We start from the raw sequence: 23,924 nt of genomic DNA on the forward strand, positions 1-23,924 counted from the left end.
ACAGGGCAGAAGAGCAGTTTTACTTGAAGCAGCATTTACTTGAAGGCTGAGGACAGGACCCAGAACGGCGTGGGGACAAGCCCCACAACCCGAGTCCCCGCCGCCCTGACTCGCAGTGCCCCATCCGCCCCGCAGAGCGGAGGCAGAGAAGCGGACAACTGCCCCGCCCCGCTCCGCCCCCCGCGCCGGCCATTGGCGGGTCTGAAAGACGCGGGGCGTTGTCCGTTTGAATGGGAGCTACTGGAGCTGGGGCGCAGGCGCAGAGGAGGGGAGCGGTGGAAGCTGGCTACGCGGCGGGACCCCTGGGAGGAGAGGATTGCTGCGCGAGCTCTGGCCCACGTGACCTGCGGCGAGCGGGGGCGGGGGGCGCACGCCTGCCTCCCGCAGTGCCTCTGTCCAGCAAGGCACCCCCGGCGCGCGGACGCGCCTGGGGGAGGGGCCGCGGCCACCCGTCCGTCGCTTGAGGCTTCCTCAGCTGCAGCTCCGTCGCTATCGCCGCGCTCCTGTGACTCGTCGGCCCGCGGGAGGTGAGTTCTGAGGTGTCTCAGGGCGCACCGCGGAGGGGGATGACGGGGTGGGGCATGTGTGTGCGGGGCTGGGTCGGGAGGTTCTGTGTCCCGGGGCTGGGGGCCGCCTGCTTTGTTTGGGTGCGCGGCTGGGGCGGGCGTGGCGGGGACCCGAGTGAGGAGACCAGGAACTGGATGAGAAGCCGCTGGCTGAGGTGCAGGTTGCTTTCTTACTGCGAAATTTTTAAACGAGTCAAGTTTGAGAGCTTTGTTCCCTAACTTTTTTTTTTTTTTTAAAATAAAAAGTGTGATGAGGGCACTGCGACTCCTCACGTATTCTGAGTGTAACAAACAGTGGATTAAAAACCCGAATCCCCGTGTAATTAACCCGAGGCAGATAGCATTCACTTGTGGTCTTGCGCTTGCTGTCTAAAGCGGGCAGTGTTTGTCAAACACCTGCATTTACCAGTTAAGTTCTCGGATTTGAGGCACCGACCTGTCGAGTTACCGTAGGTACTAGTAATTGCTGCAAAAAGTCTTAGTAAGCAGAGGATGTTAAGAAAGCCCTTGTCCGAAAATCTGTATAATTTATGGAATATCTTCGAAGAGGGGAAAAAAAAGGTGGATAATTTATAATTATAGTGGTAACCAGTTAGGTCACTTTAACTAGTATCATTTGAACTCTATTAAAGAAAACGAGTAAGGGTGGAAATTTTATTTGCCTCAATGCATAATTTAACCTTGCCGCAGAGTTAAACGGAGTAGCTTCTTGGCTTTTATTTCTGTGGACTGGAGTTGGAGTCTTCCGTGGTGTGTAGCTAAATTTTCAAGCTGCTACGTTAGAAGGGTGCCTGAAGATTTCCGGTCTGATAACCACCACTGTGATTACCTCTGATAAAGACCATTTTTGCTTGGGTTGTCCCTATTCGAGAAGCAGCTTTGGTTTAATTTTTATGTTGCTTACTTGTAAACAAAGGGACGGTCACTGTTGATTGACCTGGGTGTGTGTGAGGACAGTGAGGGCAGTCCCAGACTTAACTCTGCTTTAAGCCTTACCATGGATTCGTTCTGACAAACTCCTTAGGCGATTATTTATGGTAAAACGAGTGGAGCAGATACAAAGTAAAAAGTTGTGTGGTATTGTTGTAGAGGCGGTTCCTCCCAAATCTGCTTTGGCTAGTTCGGCAGTTTAGTTGTATTTTCTAATGTTATTAAATCAGACATGCAGGGTGTTTGGGTGACTCAGACGGTTAAGCGTCTGCCTTTGGCTCGGGTCATGATCCCAGCGTCTTGGGATCGAGTCCCGCATTAGCGGGGAGCCTGCTTCTCCCTCTGCCCCTCCCCCTGCTTGTGCTGTATCTCGCTCTCTCTCAAATAAGTAAATAAATAAATAAAATTTTAAAGGCTTTTTATTTATTTATTTTAATTTATTTGTCAGAGAGAGAGAGAGAGCGTGAACACAGGCAGACAGAATGGCAGGCAGAGACAGAGGGAGAAGCAGACTCCCTGCCGAGCAAGGAGCCCGATGTAGGACTCGATCCCAGGATGCTGGGATCATGACCCGAGCCGAAGGCAGCTGCTCAACCAACTGAGCCACCCAGGCGTCCCATAAATAAATAAATTTTTAAAAGATTGTTTTAACAATAAATCAGACACGCAGTGTTAGAAACGTTATATTTTAATATAAACCTCAGACTTGGTACTAGGCTAATTACAGCGAAGATAGGTTTAAATGGCCTTGTATTTAAGCGTAAAATGTCTTAAGATTTACCTAAATGGTAAAAAATTTTGTAATTAGTTATCTGGAATTTGAAAATGAAAAAACTGATGTAGATTTAGACTACTGTAAATCTAATAGACTTTCAAAGAAGTAATAACAGCTACTATCATTATTACTGCTATACTTTATTGAGTACTTGCGTTAAGTACTAGAGCCAGGCACTGGGTTAGGTAGTTTATAAAATGGATCTCTAATCATCACAACACACGTTGGATAAGTGTCATTATGCCCAAACCAAGTCTGAGAGTTTAGCTCAAGATCAAGACGTGGTAAGTCAAACTGTGTGGCCTGATCCCAGAGCACATACTCTATTGCTTCTCTGCGACTGTTTAAAACTCCTCAGGTTCTCTGGATTCCATTTGTAGGGACATAATCCACTTTTAAGGTGCCTGTAGGTGTTGTGTTTTATTGGAAACTATGCAGAAATATTTCAGTCCTCCTTTTAGGACTGCTGTCTTCGGTTCAGTATCTTACAAGTCATATAACGTTTTCAATATCCTATAGTCATCTTTATGAAAACAGTAAAAAATTAGGTAAAATTTTCCTGAATTATTTACATGAATATGAATGTACTTTTTACTGTGGAGCAGATCTATATTAAAGCCCAGTTTTCTCACTAGTATAGGATTCTTTGCTGCTTCAGAGCTCTTATCTTCTTTCCAGGCAAGAAATGTTTAAAAGTTTGTTGGGCATTGATTATGTGCAGAGCAATTTGCTTGGTGTTGTGAGATGACCAGAGAAAACTTATTCGGCAGTTGCTTCTGGAGTTTTTGAAGTATCTTCCTTTTGTCTCTCTCCTCTACCCTGTGTGTTTCTGCCAGTTTATCTAACACAGATCTGACTTCTGCTATTCCTTTGTTGAAAAAATTGCAAGGTTAAATACAAGGCCACATACATATTCTGAGTCCCTAACACTTTAGTACCTTCTTAGACTTCTCTTTTCCAACTCCTAACCCAGTGTGTTTGAACTGGGCATACATTCTGTGCATTCTTACCTCCTTGCTTTTGCTTGAATCATTTCCCTGTGACTGGAATGCCTTCCTTCATTTGCCTAATAAGGTCTACCCATCTTTCAAGGTATAGTACAGATATCCTTGCTTCTAAAAAGCTGTCTCTGGCCCTTTTTATTTAGAGTCATTCTTCCTATATCATCTGGTAACATTACCGAATTGAATAAAACATTTTTCCACAGGTTAGTGATAACTTTTGGAAGAAGGCAGAGTTACATTTTCCTATAAAGGATTCTAAATTCAAACTTTCTAGGGACCCTTTTTAGACATTTTTAACCCTCTTGCATTTGGGATCTATTTCTCCTTAAAAAGAAAAACAAATAAATAAGCTTATACTTATTTATTAATAAAAGGATTACAGATCAGAAAGGGGAAGAACTAATATATATACATTTAGGATGGGTTTTTTTTGTTTTTTGGGGTTTTTTTTGGGTAGAAATTGGGCTTAGTGTGAACCATCAGTGTTTTTGGGTTGCAGACATATTCTTGTGATCTCCCGGTTTTATAAGCTGAGTAGTCATTCAGAAAGCACTGAAAATATAATTGGGAACGATGAAAATTTAGAATGTCTTTTTTTTTTTAAGTGCCATTACTATGTCCTTTATAACTTTGGTATTGTAATACTTCTATGTATCCATTTTTATATGTTTCAAACAGTTAACTAGAAATCCTTTTTCTTCTTCAGCTATCTAACTGAAACACTTCAAAAGTTTATTAATTTTACTAATGGGTTAAAAGAACCATATCTATTTAACATTATTTTGTAGGAGAGATAATTAACATTATTTGTAAACTCTGGGCTGCAGTTTGAGAAATAAAACTAAATAATGGGGAGAAAATTATTAATTTTATTCTAATGAACATACTTTTTCCTTTAGTTGAACATGGATGCACACACACACACACACACACACACTCACTCCATGCCAATGCCAAGTGTGGAGCCCAATGAGGGGCTTGAACTCAAGACCTGGGCTGAGACCAGAGTCCAAGGCTTAACCCACTGGGACACCCAGGCACCCCTATATTTGTAAATATAAATCCATAATCTTGGGGGGGATCTTGATCTCGGGGTTTTGAGTTCGAGCTGCACATTGGGTGAGGAGCCTACTTTAAAAAAAAGTTATCTTGTTGCAGCAAGACTTTTGATTCAATAACTGTTTTGTAGGGGAAAAGGAAACCAAGATTAGGGATGTTGCATAAAAGTAATCTCTCTTTTCTCCTTGAAATTTTGAAACAACTGCTTCATCCTCTTGAATTATTGTAATCACTGAGGATTATAATTACAAAACAGCAGTTTTAGTGATTAGTGTAGTCACTGGCATGATTCATATTGACTCCATATATAATCTAAAAATAGAGCCCCTCTGTAGTTTATCACCTCCCTACCCCCAATAAAAATCTTCAGTATTTAACTTCTTCCTGATTTATCATGGGCTGCCAAACCAAAGACACTAAGTTTGCTCATGCAATAATTACTATATCCATAGTGCTTTGTGTAGAGACTTTTGGAAACTGCTGTTGACCTATAGACATTCAGCATTTCTCATGTTAGTGAACTAGTACTTGGTCCTTTTTCACTGCAACAGTGAAGCCTTGAAATATTTAAATACTTTTCTTCTAAATTACATATTGTTTTAGTATTTATCTAGTTTGAAATTTCATATATGGTTTATTTGTATTTGACTATCCAGGGAGCAGAATTCACTGGAGTCCTTAAATATAAATGTTTCCTCATAAAAGAAGAAAGTTTATGCATAGTTTAGTTGTTTAGAGTGGTGAACTTTTAGGTATAAATATTGAAAACGTGAAAAGGAATTCTTATTGTATATTGCTAAAATTGTTTGGATTATACTATTCTGAAGTGGTTGCATTTGCGTTTTGAAAGGCCATGGCTCTGGATCTGAATTTTTTTTAATCTGCCAGAATAAAAATGAGAGTTTGAAAGTAATACTACCTTAGTTTTCTATTTGATATCTTTCATAATGACCTTCGAGAACTTCAAATACACTTGGAAACCCTTCTGACTGGTAGTATACCTTTAAGATACAGATTTATTTGGAAACTAGTACCATTAATCTATTCTTGGAATTTTATTCTATTTATTTAGCTGACTGATAGTCACAAACAGCTTATTAGAAAGTTTTTATAATAAAATGTGTTTCAGTTAGCAGTTATGCAGTTAGTTTTGCTTGTTTTCTAAACTAACTTGGTTTGACATCTCACAGACTAAATTTTGATTGCTGAAGACATAAAGATGAGCAATAAATTAAGGCTTAACCATAATTGGAGTGCATACTTTAGGATTATATATTTGCTTAAGGAAAACTTTATTCTTACAGTTTTTGTAGCATAGCCTGTGGTAAATTCACATTTCTCCAGAATGATAGAGAATTAGAATGATCTGCTTAACTAATCAGTATGATTGTTTATTTTATTAATTTGGGATTGTATAAAGTAATTTACATTTGTGATGTATGACAGTGGGTAATAACACCATGTTCAACACTATGCATAGATACATGGATATACACACACATGTACATACATGTGAGTGTATCTTTGGTTCAGAGTATTATGTAATTGAGTTATCTTTGGTTCAGAGTATTATGTAAAAATTAGGTTATATTATTGGTTTAGAGATTGAGTATGTTGAAAAAAGAAACAGAACTATTATGCCTTGCTTTAATTTTTTTCCTTCATTGCAATTTCTCTTTAATTTTGCCAATGACTTATTGCAGTATTTAACATTGAGATCTCATTGGTACTTTAAAAAAAATTTTAATTTAAAGATGTGCAAAAATTCAGAAATGTCAGTCACTCAGTTCTATTTTTTTAACCTCAGATTCTTTCATTTATCGAACTTCATATAATTTCAAATTATCTCGTTTGATATCTTTATTTTTTTCAGCTATTATTTGTGAATGTAACACTTTACCAAGTACAAGTTTAATAGAAGTATTCCACTTTTTCCTATTCAAAGTCTAATCCATTTTCTCCTCTTGGAAGTATCCCTCTTGCAATCCAGTCTGTCACTATACTGCTACTGCTCCATCTACCTTGAAAATTGGAACTCAAAATTTTAAGTTCTCTGTTACTGCTTGACCTTTCCCTTTCACATCTAGTCAGTGTGCATTGTTTTTCCTTTTTCTTTAGGTACTCCTAGCCAGATTACTTAATCAAGTACTCAGCCATTCTTAGGTCTGACTTCCCTTGCTTTAGGCACTAATTTCCCATATCAGTCATATATTCTGATATCAAAATTTTTTTTTGGGTGTAGTTGTCTCTTCAACATCTGCTGCACTAAAATCAGGCTCTGAACTTTTCTCTCTGTTGACCTTTGTTTTGGCATCCTTCTTTATTACCCCCATTACTTCTACAATGTATATTTGTTATTATAACCTGTATCCTTAAGTCTAATATAAAAGAACTTCATTTAAAATATTTTCTTGACTCTTCTTCAATATTTATCCCTGTTCAGATTCATAAAGGGCTACTGTATCTGACTTGAAACATTACAACTGAAAGGGATTTGGAGAATTTGACTATTGCACCTTAGAGGGAATTATTGGGATAAGAAAAGTTTAAAGAATTTAGATTATCTAATCTAAAGGCAAGAAAAGGGGGCACTTGGGTGGTTCAGTGGTTAAAGCCAACACCTTCAGCTCAGGTCATGATCCCATGATCTGGGATCAAGCCCCACATTGGGCTCTCTGCTCAGCGAGGACCCTGCCTCTTCCTTTCTCTCTGCCTGCCTTTCTGCCTACTTGTGATCTCTGTCTGTCAAATAAATGAAAAAAATTAAAATTAAAAAAAATAAAGGCAAGAAAATTAAGTTACATTCATTGTCTGATGGGTGTTACCAGTTTATAGAGATACTTAAAAGAATCAGACCAGAGGTTATTGGCATTTAAATTGGATCATTTGGACAAATTGAAAGGACAAAAGATATACATGTAACTGTGTATCTCCTATGTTTCCCCATCACTTAGTTCCCAAATATTTTACTAACAATGGAATAGAGCAAGTCTAGGATTTATTTACTCTGATTGCATACCTTGGACAGTGCCTAGAAGTCTACCTACCTGTATAATGGGAATCTGCCTATTTTGACTTACTAATCAGGTAATTAAGTGTGAGGCAATCGAAATGATATACTACTTTATCTTTTTATGTGCTTTTGTCAGTTTCCAGCATACAGAAAAAAATTATGTCTTTTTAGTTCTCTGTAGTCAGATCAAAAGGTGTTGTGAGTTTTTGTTAGCAGTGGGATTTTAGAAGCGCTGTTTTTTAAAACCTGAGAGGTGCTATGAAGGACATATGTTTACTTGTAAATTACTAGTTATAAGTCTTGATGGAGATTGAAGATTAAATTTGGTGCCTTTTTTTTTTTTTAAGATTTTATTTATTTATTTGACAGAGACATACAGAGCACAAGTGGGTAGAGCAGCAGGCAGAGAGAAAGGGAGAAGCAGGCTCTCTACTGAGAGGGGAGCCCGATGTGGGATTTGATCCCAGATCCTGGGATCACGACTTGAGCCGAAGGCAGCCACTTAACCTACTGAGCCACCCAGGCACCCTAGATTTGGTGACTTCCTAATGTTCTTTCAAACCTGTAATTTCCATTCTATTTCCTAGTCCTGTCATTAAATTTTCTTATCCTAATGAACATACTTTAATATTTATTGCAGATTTTATTACTGTTACACTAGGAATATATAAACTGTGTGTTAAATATGAAGTGGGTTTGTTAACTGTGTAATGTACAGCATGAATGAACACATTGTTACTAAACTGGTTAGAGAGTTCTTGCAAAATTAATCATTAAATCAAGAATTGCTTGTGAGTTCAGTGAATAATGAGAAGTGCTACTTTATTGTTATGGAGATTGTAATCTAAGAGTGACTGGTTTGGGATATAATTCTTTTGAGAATTGTAAAACCATATTATAAATAGTCCTTATTGAAATGGTGAATAGCATTCCGTCTTCTTGCTTGTTTAAATTAGTTTTAAAATGTTTCTCTATGCAGTCTTCAGGTATTTCACAACTTCATTTATATACATTTGTTAATTTGATTCCACGTTTACCTTTTAATGAATATAAAGTTAACATTTTTTAGTGATTGGTAAAATTTGAAATTTCATTATGATCTGCGTGAAAAAATATTTCAATTGTAACTTAATTTAATTCAAAGTCAAATTTATTCTAATACTTTACCTTCTGCCCCATTTTATAAATAACAGCCTAAACCTTAGTGTGGGTAGGGGAAGAAGACCTTTTGGTTGACAGTTTAGCTATAGGGTAATCTAGATGTACTTTGAAGCTATTGCTATTAATATCTACACTAATTCCTCTATAGTGTTTTATTTACTAAGGAGGCACGATGGGATTCTGAACAAAAGAAAAAGATTTTTGGGGTTAATAGCTGCTACCCTTTCTTTTCATCCATTCTTAAGACAATGCTTCCTTTGTTGACCAGGGAAGGGATAAAAATAATATTATTTTGTGTTTTTTTATTTTTATTTTTTTATGATTTTTAAAATTTATTTGACAGAGAGAGAGAGAGAGATCACAAGTAAGCAGAGAGGCAGGTGGTGTCGGGTAGCAGGGGAGCAGGCTCCATGCTAAGCAGAGAGCCTGATGTGGGACTCCATCCCAGAACTCTGGGATCATGACCTGAGCCGAAGGCAGAGGCCACTGAGCCACCCAGGCGCCCCTATTTTGTGTGTGTGTGTTTTTTTAATATGTCAGACTGGTTATTAATATGAAAACTTCGTTTCCTCTGGGAAGCTTGTTAATATTCCCAAGGCTGGTCCTTTTCACCTTCTACCTCTTTGCAGGTCCTTTTCTGCTTTGTTACTGACTAACCTCTTTTCTAACTGTACCAATTAACAAAGCAGTCGGTATGTGTGATTTAGAGTCTACGTTATAGCTGAAATATTTAAAATGATGTTATGTGGTAAAGGAATTAGATTTAGGGGTGCCTAAATCTAGGCTCAGTGGGTTAAGCCTCTGCCTTCGGCTCAGGTCATGTTCCCAGGGTCCTGAGATCAAGCCCCACATTGATGTCTCTGCTCAGCAGGGAGCCTGCTTCCCCCTTCTCTCTGCCTGCCTCTCTGCCTACTTGTGATCTCGCTGTCAAATAAATAAAATATTTTTTTAAAAAAAGGAATTAGATTTAATTGGATGGCAGCAAAAGGAAAAAATGGATAGAAATGGAAAGATTGCTCCAAGTATGGAACACATTTCTAAAAGGACTATTCAAAATTAGGATTAGCCACCCCAAGACCTTTCTGGGAATACTGTAGTAAAATGTTAGACTAACTGACCTATAGAGTTGTTTATAACACTGAGATTCCAGGACTTCATAATTGTGTGTGATGGCCTGTAGTTTCTTTGTGATGTATCTGGGTAAGGGATTCGTTTTCACTTTTCTATTTAGGGTTTAGTGTGTGCTTCTTCAATTTGCTAATTAAAGTCTGCTTCAATTCTGAAAAAAACTCTTTATCAATGAAGATTTTGCCTTTACTTTCCTTTCTATTTTTCCTTCTAGTACTGTAATTAGACCTCTGTCAGAGCCTCTCATTTTGTCTTTCTCTTCTCTGAAACTGCTCTTCATTTTTCATCTCCTTATCTTTGAATGTCTGGATAATTTCTTCAGATAGTCTTTTAGTTTACTTATTCTCTCTTTAGCTTACCTGCTGTGCTATTTAAACAGTACATTTAGTTATTAATACCAATGTTCATAGCAATAATTTTTAATAGTAAAAATATACAAAAACTACAATCCAAATTCCCATCAAGAGCAGAATGAAAAATATATTTGGTATTCAATGGAATATGATACAGCAGTGGAAATCTGCAAACTGTAGCTATGTGCAACAAGTGAGATGAATCTCAGAAACATAATATTAAGGAAAACCTTAAAAAACTAAATAATATAATTTTTAGGCCTATGCAGATACTGTACCACGGTTATAAAAACAAACAAGGGAATAATGAACAAAATTCAGTTTAGAGATCACCTTAGAGGAAGGTATGATTGGTTAGGTTGAGGCATCCATAAGACTTCAAAGGTAGTAAGAATGTTCTTAAACTGGGTGGTGGTATATAAATGTTTGTTGTGTCATTCTACACATATTTTCTAAATTTGTTTTGTACCTACTCATTACTAATAACATTTTAAAGACCTTAAAACGTAAAAGTAGAATATACTCTGAAAACAAATGAATACAAGTATAAGCTAATTATCAACACAAATGTTTTCAAAGGAATAAATTTAGAGTTTGGAATTGGCTTATTCAAATAATTACTGAATTCTCATTTTACCTGTTAAGATAGAAATTTTTAAAGCTTAAAGTATCATAATTTTCTCTTTAGATGCTCTAAAACATTCTCCTGTATTTGTTTACAATAGAAAATATTACAGGACGCCTGGCTGGCTCAGTGGGTTAAGCCTCTGCCTTTGGCTCAGGTCATGATCCCAGGGTCCTGGGATTGAGTCGCGCAGCGGGCTCTCTGCTCAGCAGGGAGCCTGCTTTCTCCTGTCTCTGCCTGACTCTCTGCCTACGTGTGATCTCTCTCAAATAAATAAATAATTAAAATCTTTTAAGAAAAGAAAAAATATTACATAAATTATTGTATTTTAAAACAACTTTAAAAATTAAGGTGTAGGTCCCAAATAAATGTAATAGATTCACATCCTTATTGAGAAGCTTTATGGTGACAGTTAAGCCCTCTGTTGCTTTTTTTCTGTGATTGATATGACAGCAGTCTGTGGAGTTAGCTATGTGATTATGTACAGATTGGACTTACTTTAGGTTATTCTTTGAAAATAGGACTTCAAGCAAGGCATCTTGTATTCCTTTTGCAGAAATGTTGCTGAAGTGCTGCTGAAAGGGCCAGAGATGCAAGGATTTGGGACACACTTTGAAACTTTAAGCTGTCTGACATTGACCTCCTTTTGTTATTAATAAAGAAGAAGCAGGAGCTTAGGATGTATTAACACCAACTCATTAATATACTAACCGGACAATGTTCTGCAGCAGTTCTACATTGTAAAGACCTGGATTGGCACAAAATTAAATAATTTCATATTTTACTCCGCTTATAATATGACTCGATGGAGGAAAATTTGATAAGTATGAGGGAAGACCATTCTTTTCATGTTCGTTACAGGTAAGACTACTGCTTTCTTGGTGGCTTTTAATCCTTATTTAAACATGTATTTAGTTCTGATCATTTCAGATTTAAATTTGAATATATTCAAAATATATTATCTTCAGTTAGTATCTCCTGTAGATGGTATTTTCTTTTTGTTGTGGTTGTTGTAAGTTTTTATATCCTTTCTATAGGAAAATGGTGCTAAAGGCCAATTATATATTATAATTTATTAATGTTTTGTGGATGAGTTTATGAATAGTTACATTATATTTTCCAACTATTGTAATGCAAATATAAAAATGAAATATATTTCTAAATGTTTGGGGTAAAAGATGGATTTGTAATATGGTCAGATGAATGACCTAATTTTTATGTTTAAGTTTTTATTTTATTTATTTATTTATTTATTTAAAATATTTTTTAGTTATTTATTAGAGAGAGAGTGAGAGAGCATAAGCAAAGGAACAGTGGAGCGTGAGGGAGAGGGAGAAGAAAGCAGGGTCTCCCTGAACAGGGAGCCTGATGCCGGGCTTGATCCCAGGGTCCTGGGATCATGACTTGAGCAGAAGGCGGGTGCTTAACATCTGAGCCACCGAGGTGCCCCATGTTTCAGTTTTTAAATGGTGATCTTTAATAAATGAGCTTTCTAGAAAGCCAGTAGCATTGAAATGGGTGGGTGCTTTCTAAACATGATAAATAGCCAGTTTAGTATTTAGTGATAAAATATTAATGACATTTTAGATACATTTAGGAACAAAGCAGTGATTTCTGCATCATTATTTAACATTTATTCTAGAAGTCTGGATCATTGCACTAACAATAAAATGAACAAATATTGAATGAAAGGCATGTAATTATTAGTAAGGTGATTAGGATAATAGATTCTTTGTCAAAGAATAGATAATAGATAATAGATTTCTTTGTCAAAACTGTTACAAGTTGGGTTGCCTGGATGGCTCAGTGGTTAAGCGGCTGCCTCCCCTCAGGTCATGATCCTGGGGACCTAGGATCGAGCCCCGCTTCAGGCTCTTTGCTGGGCCAGAAGCCGGTTTCTCCCTCTCCCACTCTCCCTGCTTGTATTTCTTCTTTCCCTGTCCCTCTCTCTCTCTCTCTCTGTCAAATAAATAAATAAATAATCTAAAAAACAAAAAAAACTGTTATGTTAGTATTAAATAAACATCAGAACTTGTAGCAATGGGTAGTAGTCAGCATTTCTAGTAAGTTGAAGTTATTGGTTACCAAATCTTAGATCTTAACACATGTTTAGGAAATAGATTTGTGATCTAACATGATTCATGTTAGGGCAAGGTGCTGCCACAGAAGTTTATATAGGTAAGATGAGGGTATTTCTATTTTTAAAAAAGGAAGTTTTAGGAGCACCTGAGTAGCTCAGTTGGTTTAACAGCTGCCTTTGCTCAGGTCATGATCCCAGGGTCCTGGGATCAAGTCCCACATCGGGCTCCTTGCTCAGCATGGAGCCTGCTTCTCTCTCCCTCTGCCTGCTGCTCCCCCTGCTTGTACTCTCTCTCTCTCTCTCTCTCAAATAAATAAAATCTTTAAAAAATTTTTTTAAAGTTTTGAATAAAAAATAGGGAGGACATTCAGCATAATTAAAAAGGGGTTTTAATAAATGAAATGTCCTCTACCCTTTTGGGCATAGTTCCAGAAACCTGGGAGTTATCTTACATGCTTTTTTTCTCTTCTTACTCTCTGTAGCCAGTTTGAAGTCATGCCAGTTTTACCTCCTTAACGTTGATCCAGATTGAGCTACTCATCTGGATCCTTCCTATCACTGCAATAGTTTAGGCCCCCATTATCCTCCCTCCAGATTCCCTCTATTCTCCATTCTTACTCTTAGAATCCATCTTTTTAATTTGCTGCTAGAGGGCTCAGTCTAAAAACACAGAGCTGACTGCGCAAATTCTGCTTTATCACCATGGTGGCTCCTTGAAATCTGTAGGGCAGACCCAGGCTTAAAACAGTACACAAGATCTTCTGTTTTCTAGCCTCTGTGTATTCCTTTGTCCTTATTTTCTCCACTCCTCACCTTTCCCTCTGAGTTCTGGTTCCCTATACATGTCTTGCTGTTCCATGTCTCTGTGCCTTTGCTCGTACTGCACCCTCAGACTTGAATTATCTACTCCTGGAAACCATTTCTAAACAGTATAGTTTGACTATGTACCTTCCCTGTGCTCACATAATATTCTTTGCATATTTCTTTCTTTGTCTCAACTATATTAAAATTCATTGTATCTGTTTATATGTTTGTCTCCTCCTTGGCCACTCCCTTCTTTGACCATTAACTTCCTTAGGGCAGCTATGATGCCTAGCATGTTGTATGACTCATAGTGCATGTTTGATGGAATGTCCATTGAATTCCATTGGACCTAACTATCAGGTGAATCTAGTAAGTAATATTTTTATCTGTCTTACTAAGCATTTTCGAGGGTGGTATACTTTTTAATGCTATAAGAATAGCAGATAAGGAGGAGTAGATTATACATCTGCCTGTAGGAACGTCTTAGATTTGTCCTTTTTCCATTATAGGGTGAACATGGTTATATATAGGTGTAGGACTTCACTAAAAGAAACTTTAAATTCTGTAACTATTTTTAGTAAGAATATGCCAAACAAAGCTCTGGCTTCAACAGTGCTCTAAGATCAGCATTCTGTATATTAACTGGATTGTTGTATAATTGCAGGTAATACTTTGTGTCCTTTACATTAGGAGTTGTGGCCTAGTATAAATTACTGTTCTACTCTGGTAAACAGGAAGCATGTAATGTGTTATCCATATGGTTCTTTCATTGTGGCAGTCCTCATCCATCCCTGGAGGAGTTTCTGTAGCATGAGTTTGTAATTTTGAAATGAAATGATTTTTTCCATTTCAACAGACACTGAGGAACCTCCTGAGAGATGATATAATGATTTATGAAGTATTTTGTGACCTACTTGTGAAGGTAGAAATGGAGACTGATAGTAAAATGAAATTAGTTTCTAAACTTTAAAACAGTGTATGATTGATTTTAAAGTAATTATCATTAATTTTTAGGCATGATAATAGTATTAAATTCTTTTGAAAATGAATCTCTTTTAGAGATATATACTAAAATATTTACAAGTGAAATGATGTGCTTTCTGGAATGTACTTCAAAAGAATCTGCAGTTGGAGAGTGAGGATGGAAGTAGAGATGAAATATACTGAGAGTATTATATATTGGTAATGTTGATGTTGAAAGATGGATATATCAGGTGCATTATCAAGCAAGTTTCTTTAGTTTTGTATTTCTTTGAATAAAAATTTTTTTCATACTTCTTACTATGAATAATAAACACTTCAGTACTTCCATATTGTAAAAATTGACCATTGCATACAAGTTGTAAAGGAATCCAATTTTGGTGTTGAATTCTTCAGTTTTGCTAGGTAAATGTAGTTGTTAATATTCTTTCCTCAAGAATAGTTTGAGGTAATGTGAATGGTGGAAATAGTATTGGGTTTGGAGACAAAGAATGGTTTCATTTCTCAGCTTTGCATTCCCACGGTCTTATTAATAGGTCATTAAACCTGTCTGAGCATCATTTTCCTCTTCTGTAATAATACCTATCTCAGAGTGTTATTTTGAGAGTTAAATTTGATATTTAGTAAAAGATCACTTTTAAAACTAAGTTTTAGTTTAAAATTTTTAAATTTAATTTAAATTAAAACTAAGTTTTAATTTAAACCAACCAAAATTCAAATCTAAATCAAGATAAATTTACACTATTTTCTTTCACAAAGTAAACTAGAATAACTAGGTATATATGGTAAATTGAATGGATGAAAATTGTTTGTGGTGGGGTAGGATTAATAATGGAAGAGATCCATGCTCAATTAGAACCCATAGAAGGTAGAGGGAGTTAAGGTCAGTAAAAAGATTTGACAGCCACAGAAGACAGCACAATGGAGAAGATGGAGAGCACTCTTTTTTTGAATCTTGAGTCCTCAATCCTAACAATTATTTTTAATAATTGTTAATTAATAATTTTTACATTATTACATGCATGTAATAATATATGTAATTATTAATAATAATTACATACTATTCTTAGTATGTAAACCTTTTGAGGGGAAGATCTGATTTGAACAAAATCTCTATTAAATCTTTTTAAATGATATAGCATTGAGTTTTTAATCTCTTGCTTTCATTGGTATACTATGAACACAAGAAACCAAAATTTAAAAGGTAAAGAAAAAAAATCTAGTGTGGAAGAAAAGTAAATAATAATAAAATATAAAAATCAGGGGCTCCTGGGTGGCTCAATTGTTGAGCACATCTTTGACTCAGGTGGTGATCCCAGGGTTCTGGGATCGAGCCCCACATCAGGCTCCTCGCTTGGCGGGAGGCTTGCTTCTCCCTCTCTCACTTCCCCTGCTTGTGTTCCCTCTCTCATGTCTCTCTTTCTATCAAACAAATAAAATCTTTTAAAAAATAATAAATAAAATATAAAAATCAAGTTGAAATGACATGAGTTTGTGCAAAAATAAGGAGTTATAGCTATAATGGTCTATTAGCAAAATCAGAAACATTTCAATTAAGGATAATAGAACTGTGTTTATTTATAGTTACTAGGAATGTACTTTCTTTGATTATACAACTAGATACGCCATTAGAAAGAATAAAAGAAACATTGTATGTTGGATGTATGTTAATGGAGGTATTTTCCCAGTTTGTCTTCTACTCTGGGTATGTTCTTTGTTTCCAACCCAACTGGTAAACAAATTAAGTAATTCTATTCTCTCATAGAGACAAAGAGGATATGAAATTACTTTCTCTCTTACTATTTAATGATCTTCTAAAAAATTTATAAACCAACTTGCCTTGACTACTTTGTAATTAGATATATTTGATTAAGGTGTTAGAAATTTTGCCAGAATATTGACTTATTGTCTAATAAAACTATACGAAAGCCACAATATTTCTTAGAATTAATCATAAGCTAGAGAGTTTGGGACTTCATTTTGGAAATTAGTTACTGAAATAACTTTTCTAAGGTAGTTTCCCTTACAGGGCATTCTTATTTCATAGACTTCAGAGACAGCTGAGTAGCCAGCAGTGTTCCACTTTGCTGTCACTCTTTCTAATGAAAATTATCTAAAATGTCTTTTTAAGGGGGTGTCTGAGTGGCTCAGTCTGTTGGGCCTCTGCCTTCAGGTCAGGTCTTAATCTCAGGGTCCTCAGATGCAGCCCTGCATTGGGTTCCTGGCTCAGCAGGGAGCCTGCTTCTCCCTATCCTGCTACCCCTCACTTACTCTCTCTCTATTAAATAAAATCTTTTTAAAAAATAATAAAATGCCTTCTTAAAAATTTGTAGCTCTTATGACACCATTAGTCTATAGCTAAATTAAAATTATATGCAACATCATTTGGTTTGATGGTTCCAGTATAATGTGTGAGTTTAAATCCAGAAAGTCATATATTTGTGGGGAAGATACTTATTTGAAGAAGACGTTTCTCTGGTTTATATGGATATAGCAAACATGTTGTAAATTTCCAGTTTTTACATGTCTTATATCTGAGTAGCCAGTTCTGCCTTATCTCTGATTTCCTGGCCAGCCACCTACCCATCCTGAACAGATGGTGCTGCTGTGTGTAACTATTTCTCTCCCTCTCCCTCAGTGAATATCATCATTAGTATTCCATTTTACCATGGAATGTAATTTTCTTTTAACTAATGCTCTGATGATGGACATTTAATTGTGTGGGGTTTTTAACTGCTATGAACATCTCCTTTCACATATATTTTTTTGAATTTGTGTCGCTATAGCTTTAATATCAATTCCTAGCAGTGAAATTGCTCAATGTGTAATTTACATAATTGGAATCATGCTTAAATTAAAAATTTTTAATAGAGGAGCACTTGGGTGGCTCAGTTGGTTAAGCGTCTGCCTTCGGCTCAGGTCATGATCCCAGGCTTCCAGGATCAACTCCTGCATCAGGCTTCCTGCTTACTAGAGAATTTGCTTCTCCCACTGCCTCCATCTGCTTGTACTCATGCACAGATGCTCTTGCTTTCTCTCATTCAAATAAATAAGTAAAATCTTTTTTTAAAAATTAATAGAAAAAGTAATGTATTTTTAATGTAAAAATACACTTCCCAAGTTTTTTCCTATGGTAATTCTTAAAAGTTCAGGGGTTTCGGTATTCAGACAAATAAAGACACTTCATTTCAGTAGCTCATCTAGCAGAAGAACCCTTTAATAAAATCACATTTTTACATAGTAGTCTTTTACTACCTCATTTCTCTTCACACACAGAATATACTGGTAACCTTGTAAAACCTTAAACAAAAACAATTTTTTCTTCATGAAGTCTCTAATGTTCAGAAATACTTTTTTTTTTTTTTTAAGATTTCATTTATTATTTTGACAGAGACACAGCAAAAGAGGGAACACAAGCAAGGGGAGTAGAAGAGAGAGAACAGGCTTTCTGCAAAGCAGGGAACCCAGTGCAGAGCTCGATCCCAGGACCCTGGGATCACAACCTGATCCAAAGGCAGAGGCTTAACAGCTGAGCCACCCAGGCACCCCTCAGAAATACAGTTCTAAAGGCCAGTTTTTACTTGTGAAAGACAAAAATCAGTTTTATTAATTTGAAATGACATGAAGAAATATAAATAGCAATTTACATTTTCTGATTTAACCAATTAATTTTCCAAGTACTTAAGATCTTCCATCTTTATATCTAGTTGACTTGATGTGATGTTGAAGCAAAATGTCAAGTAGAGGTTTACTTGCATTATTTTGTCTAGATCCATAAAGTGAGGGTGAAATCACTAGTCTGTGAACGGACAGTATCCTTTGGCTAAATTACTTGAATTATTTAAAAAAAAAAAAAAAAGACACCTGCATATAAAACTTGAAAATTACCTATCCGAGATGACTACATAAATCTGTTTATCCTGAACTAAAAGTCTGCTTTGCACCTTTGCAATTGGCTCTATTGAACTTAGTCCAGACTTTTCTCTTAGGCTTATCAGATTTCTTTTCTACTTTTGCAATTCCATTTTAATTTATGGCTTTAAGAAACCTTGGCACGTTACAGACCAAAGACAGCATCTGAAGAAAAGTGTTAATTGACCTGCTACTACAAATGCTAAAGTATAATTGTGTTTAAATAAATTTAGGGTGAGTGATGGTTTAATTCACATTTCTTGTTAAACCAGTGATTATCAACTCTGGCTTGTACGTTGGAATTCCCCAGGGGTATTTTAAAAAATACTGCAAGCCAGCTATCATTCTCAGTGAGTGGGGCCTAGCATTGAGAGTTTTATTTATTTATTTTTAAAGACTGATTTATTTATTATATAGAGAGAGTATGTGGTGGAGGATGGGAAGGGCAGAGGCAAAGAGAGAGTGAGTCTTAAGCAGACCCCATGCTGAGCATAGAGTCTGACATGGGGCTTGATCTCATGACACTGGGATCATCACCTGAGGTAAAACCTAGAGTTGGACGCTCAACCAACTGCATGTCCCAGGTGCCCCACACTGAGAGTTTAAAAAAACACTCTACATGAGCTCTGCTGTTGTGCAGCCAGGGTTAAAAATCACTGCTCTGTTAGAATCGCTCAAAGCTAATTCTGATAAGGAGTAATTTCGTGTTGCTCACAAAATGAAAATGCTTGATAAGTTCAATCAGGGTTTTCTAAAGGGTGATATGTGTACCAGTTATATTACATAAGGTAATTTTACTTTCGTATTTTACTTACACATATTTGTCTTAATGTACATTCATAAATAAACATAAGTATCACATCAAATTCACAGTTCCATGGATACTGCTTTGGATGAAGCTAGAGTTATTTTTTTTTTAAAGGACATAATGCCAGTTTCAAAGAGCTTTGCCAAATTATAGAAGCACATTTAAGTGAATGATTAGGTAATACACAGACATGGCAGAAATCATAAAAATATTGAAGAAAACACAGTAGCAACTTTGGTGAAAGGCACCTGCTAAAGTCTACGATTAGAATCTGAATTATCAGTACTTTTTCTCCTACAAAGATTTACAGTAACGTCATTCTTCTGGCTTTTAAAAATCCAGTGACAGACTTTGACTATTAGAATTAATGCAATCTTTAATTACTGCTTTCTAACATAAAGTTTCTTGACTCTTAGTTCTTTTATGGAAGTGTGCCTGATATATCAAAATATTTTGCTCTTTTTTTCTGAGGTATAGATGATCATGTGGTGAGAACAGGAAGGAGCGTGTGTCTGTATGAGTGTATGGGACAGAGAAAGAGGTATAGATGGTAGTAGGAGGGGTTGATGGACAGGTGAGTAGATCACTTTGATATACGGACTGAGAATGGTATTAATTATAGGCCTTCACCTTCCCCAGGTACCTGTTTTCTCTCCAAACTCTCAGAAAGTCTGTGAGATTGCCACAAATCAGAATACTTTAGGAAGCACTACTTTAGGTTCTCTCATTTGTAAAGTGGGTTGCTCTGGATAGGCCATTTTAAGATGGACTCCATATAGTAATATATAGCTATGCTTTATAAAAGACTTCTGAGGCTCAGAGATATTTGATTCAGCAACTTAGCTCATGCTATAAATAATAGTTGACTGTTTTATCAATAATGTATATCTACTTCAATTATAGAGGCAGCTTTTCTGAGCAAGAGTAGCCACAGTCAACTTGAAAATTATATTACCTCAAGTTAAAAATACTTTAGTGTAGTTGTAATGTCATGTTGTAAATGTCTGTCCTATATAATTTTATAGAATGGAAGCTTCTTGCCTAGAACTGGCCTTGGAAGGGGAACGTCTGTGTAAATCTGGAGACTGCCGTGCTGGTGTGTCATTCTTTGAAGCTGCAGTTCAAGTTGGAACTGAAGACCTAAAAACACTTAGTGCTATTTACAGCCAGCTGGGCAATGCTTATTTCTATCTGCATGATTATGCCAAAGCATTAGAATATCATCATCATGATTTAACTCTTGCAAGGTAATTTAAGCTTTTTAATACTCTTTCTCCCTAAGTGTCCCTTAAAATTTTTTTTTTCATTCAGGGGCGCCTGGGTGGTTCAGTGGGTTAAAGCCTCTGCTTTCGGCTCAGGTTATGATCTCAGGGTCCTGGGATAGAGTCCCACATCGGGCTGTCTGTTCAGTGAGGACCCTGCCTCCTCCTCTCTCTCTGCCTGCCTCTCTGCCTACGTGTGATCTCTGTCTGTCAAATAAATAAATACAAATCTTAAAAAAAAATTTTTTTTCATTCAATTAAAAAAACGAACTTAATGCATTCTAGTGAGTTCTAATTCAGTAGCATTGCATTCTAAAACTAATCTTTAGGCTGATCACAGTTTAATTAAATAAACTAATAGTAGTGAAATGATCCTAGGGTTTAATTAAATGAATGAAAATTAATTGGATTTAAATATGGAAATGTCAGTTTTAAATTTTTATTTAAAGTAAGTTTCAAGGCTAATGGGTCCTTCCTACCTAAAGCATGTCAGTTGTCTTCTGGGAAAAACTGTACTCTGACTGCTTTTATTTTTAATACCACTTACTTTTTTTTTCTTTTTTCCTCCAGGACTATTGGAGACCAGCTGGGGGAAGCCAAAGCTAGTGGTAATCTGGGAAACACCTTAAAAGTTCTTGGGAATTTTGATGAAGCTGTAGTTTGTTGTCAGCGACATCTAGATATTTCTAGAGAGCTTAATGACAAGGTAATAAGGAATGTTAGATGGTAGGTCAAATGTTTTCATTGAAATTGCTTTGTGTTTTAAATCCTATTTAATTATTCTGTAGTTTACTAGAAGTTAATACCAAAAATATTTCTAGAAAAAGTAAAAGAAAAAAATTTAAAATAGAGAAAAAGAAGATAACACATTCTTCTTTCATAAGTAATCATTTGTTTAGTTCTTTGTGGATGGCCAGTGTAAACATTTCTTTTTCTTAGCCATCAAGGGTATTATAAATAAATATGTGATCAGCATTAGAATACTTGGCTTCTGACTTCATAATGTAAATTCTGCTGATATCTTCATCTAGGTGGGAGAAGCAAGAGCACTTTACAATCTTGGAAATGTGTATCACGCCAAAGGGAAAAGTTTTGGCTGCCCTGGTCCTCAGGACATAGGAGAATTTCCAGAAGAAGTGAGAAACGCCCTCCAGGCAGCTGTGGATTATTATGAGTAAGTAACAATAAGTAGCAGTCATATGGCCCACCTAAGCCACAGATCTGCTCTATGTTCTTTATCCAGTAATACATTCTTAAGTTTGGCAAAAGTTTTAGAGTTATGGACTAGCAAGTAAAAATAAACCATCAGATTGCTGCTGTGATAGTTTTAGTTCAGTAGTAATCCCCTCCCCAGGAAAGGTTTCCTTTAAATTGTTAACCAGTGCCACTTAGTGGCAAAAACAAGAAATATCTAAATCAATAGCCTAAATTTTGTGGAGTAAATTTAGTCTCTTACTAGTAGATCTTCCATAAAACTTCTTAGCTGTAAGGGTTCCAAGACTGACCTTGTTCTTGACTTTGGACAGAAACCCACCTGAATGATTCAGTAAAGTATTCCTGGTTATTTACTATAATCACCCTCCATCTTAGGTATATCTTTTTTTTTTTTTTTTTTTTTTTAAGATTTTATTACTTAGAGTGTACACATGAGCCGGGGCGGTTGGTCAGGGGGGATGGCTGGGGAAGGGCCAGAGGGAGAGAGAATCTCAAACAGACTTCTGCTGAGCATAGAGTCTGACATGGGGCCCAGTCTCACGACCCTGAGATCATGGTACGAGCTGAAATCAAGAGTGAGACGCTCGACCCACTGAGTCCCGCAGGCACCCCTTTCATAGATGGAGCTTTAAAATGTGGTACATTATGGCTCTAAGCTTATTTAAAATTTTTTTGATAAAAAGAATTTGATTTGTAAATCAAATTAATACATTTTTTCTCAAACTTATTTTTTCACAACTTTTTTTATTTAGAGAAAACCTATCACTAGTGACTGCTTTGGGTGATCGAGCAGCCCAAGGACGTGCCTTTGGAAATCTTGGAAACACACATTACCTCCTTGGCAACTTCAGGGATGCGGTTATAGCTCATGAGCAGGTATAGTGCAAGGCTTTGGAGCCAGATCATTTTCTCCATCAGTGTTTTGAACAGTGATTAGATTATTCTCTGGTTGTATTATAGCTATATCTAATTAGAATTTTCTGTTTCAGCGTCTCCTTATTGCAAAAGAATTTGGAGATAAAGCAGCTGAAAGAAGAGCATATAGCAACCTTGGAAATGCATATATATTTCTTGGTGAATTTGAAACTGCCTCTGAATACTACAAGTTAGTCTATTATTTCTGTAGATAAATGTAAAATGAGTAGTTACGCAGTCCTATTAAATGATAGGCTCTGGGTTTAAAACCTGTTTTTTGCACATTATTAGCAGCAGGACTTTGTGCTTCTAAGCCTCAGTTTCTTCATTGTAACAGATAATGCCAATTCCGTGCTTTTGGTATTATTGTGAGGATTGAATAAAAGGATAAATTCAGCACTTAATTCGCATAGGACCTGGTACCTTAGCTTTAGTGGTAGTGCTATGACTCCTTTATATTTTTGTTAGTTTTTATCTTTAAAACTAATTGTTTTTAAATGAAATTCTGAACTTTTAAATCTTTTAAACCTGTTTAGCATATGTGGTGTATATATTTATGTGTTTCTGGTCTTGTCTTTTTTTTAACCTAATTATGTGTTTTGAAGAAAAGCCAAAAGAAAGCCTGTTAACAAAAATATGCCCTAGTTTTCTCCAGTGATCACTGAATTTTTTTCCCCCACCATCACACCCCCTTGTTGAGCATTTCCCCTGAGGATCTTTGATCCTCACTGTAAGCTCAGGCCCCATTCACTTACCTGAGGAGTTGGCAAACCCAGCTTCTTCTGTGAAGGGTCTTTCTGATCTATCAATAGACTGGAAACGTAGGTATAGCAAAGTATAGACTCTTTGAGATTGTCCAGTCTATGCTTTCTAGTTTGGAGTTTTCTCTATTAGTGGAGATTGAAGACCCATGTAGGCCTTAGGCAGAAGCTAGTTTGAACCACAGATACAGTGATTGATTTGTATTTTATTGTTAAAGAATCTAATGTGATTTTGAATAGTTTGTCATCTTAAAAAAACCATAAAATTGCTTTTAGATCCATCTAAAAATCTAGAATATCATCCCATCCTAAACATTGACCAGTGGTTAATATTTGTTGGTTGATTAGATAAATATGAAATGCCCTCCCAAATAAATTACTATATAAGGAGTATATATTTTGATTTTTTTTTTAAAGATTTTATTTATTTGTCAGAGAGAGAGAGGAAGAGAGAGAGAGCACAGGCAGACAGAATGGCAGACAGAGGCAGAGGGAGAAGCAGGCTCCCTGCTGAGCAAGGAGCCCGATGTGGGACTCGATCCCAGGACACTGGGATCATGACCTGAGCCGAA

General features: G+C 36.4%; 1 protein-coding gene across 3 annotated transcripts in view; it reads left to right on the forward strand.

The window, feature by feature from the left end:
* Positions 1-245: 245 nt before the first annotated feature.
* GPSM2 (G protein signaling modulator 2) overlaps positions 246-23,924 on the forward strand; it is a 59,104-nt gene continuing 35,425 nt past the window's right edge. For 2 of the 3 annotated variants that reach the window (XM_059375610.1, XM_059375612.1), the window contains exons 1-7: positions 246-527; positions 11,171-11,475; positions 20,225-20,446; positions 21,032-21,167; positions 21,493-21,635; positions 22,429-22,552; positions 22,666-22,781. In XM_059375610.1, the coding sequence (XP_059231593.1) occupies positions 11,420-11,475; positions 20,225-20,446; positions 21,032-21,167; positions 21,493-21,635; positions 22,429-22,552; positions 22,666-22,781 (797 nt within the window). In that variant the 5' untranslated portion in view covers positions 246-527; positions 11,171-11,419. The remainder of the gene's footprint in view (positions 528-11,170; positions 11,476-20,224; positions 20,447-21,031; positions 21,168-21,492; positions 21,636-22,428; positions 22,553-22,665; positions 22,782-23,924) is intronic. The other variant, XM_059375611.1, reaches the window with a different exon arrangement.

The sequence above is a fragment of the Mustela nigripes genome, chromosome 14 (genome assembly GCF_022355385.1).
Source record: "Mustela nigripes isolate SB6536 chromosome 14, MUSNIG.SB6536, whole genome shotgun sequence".
Lineage (NCBI taxonomy): Eukaryota > Metazoa > Chordata > Mammalia > Carnivora > Mustelidae > Mustela > Mustela nigripes.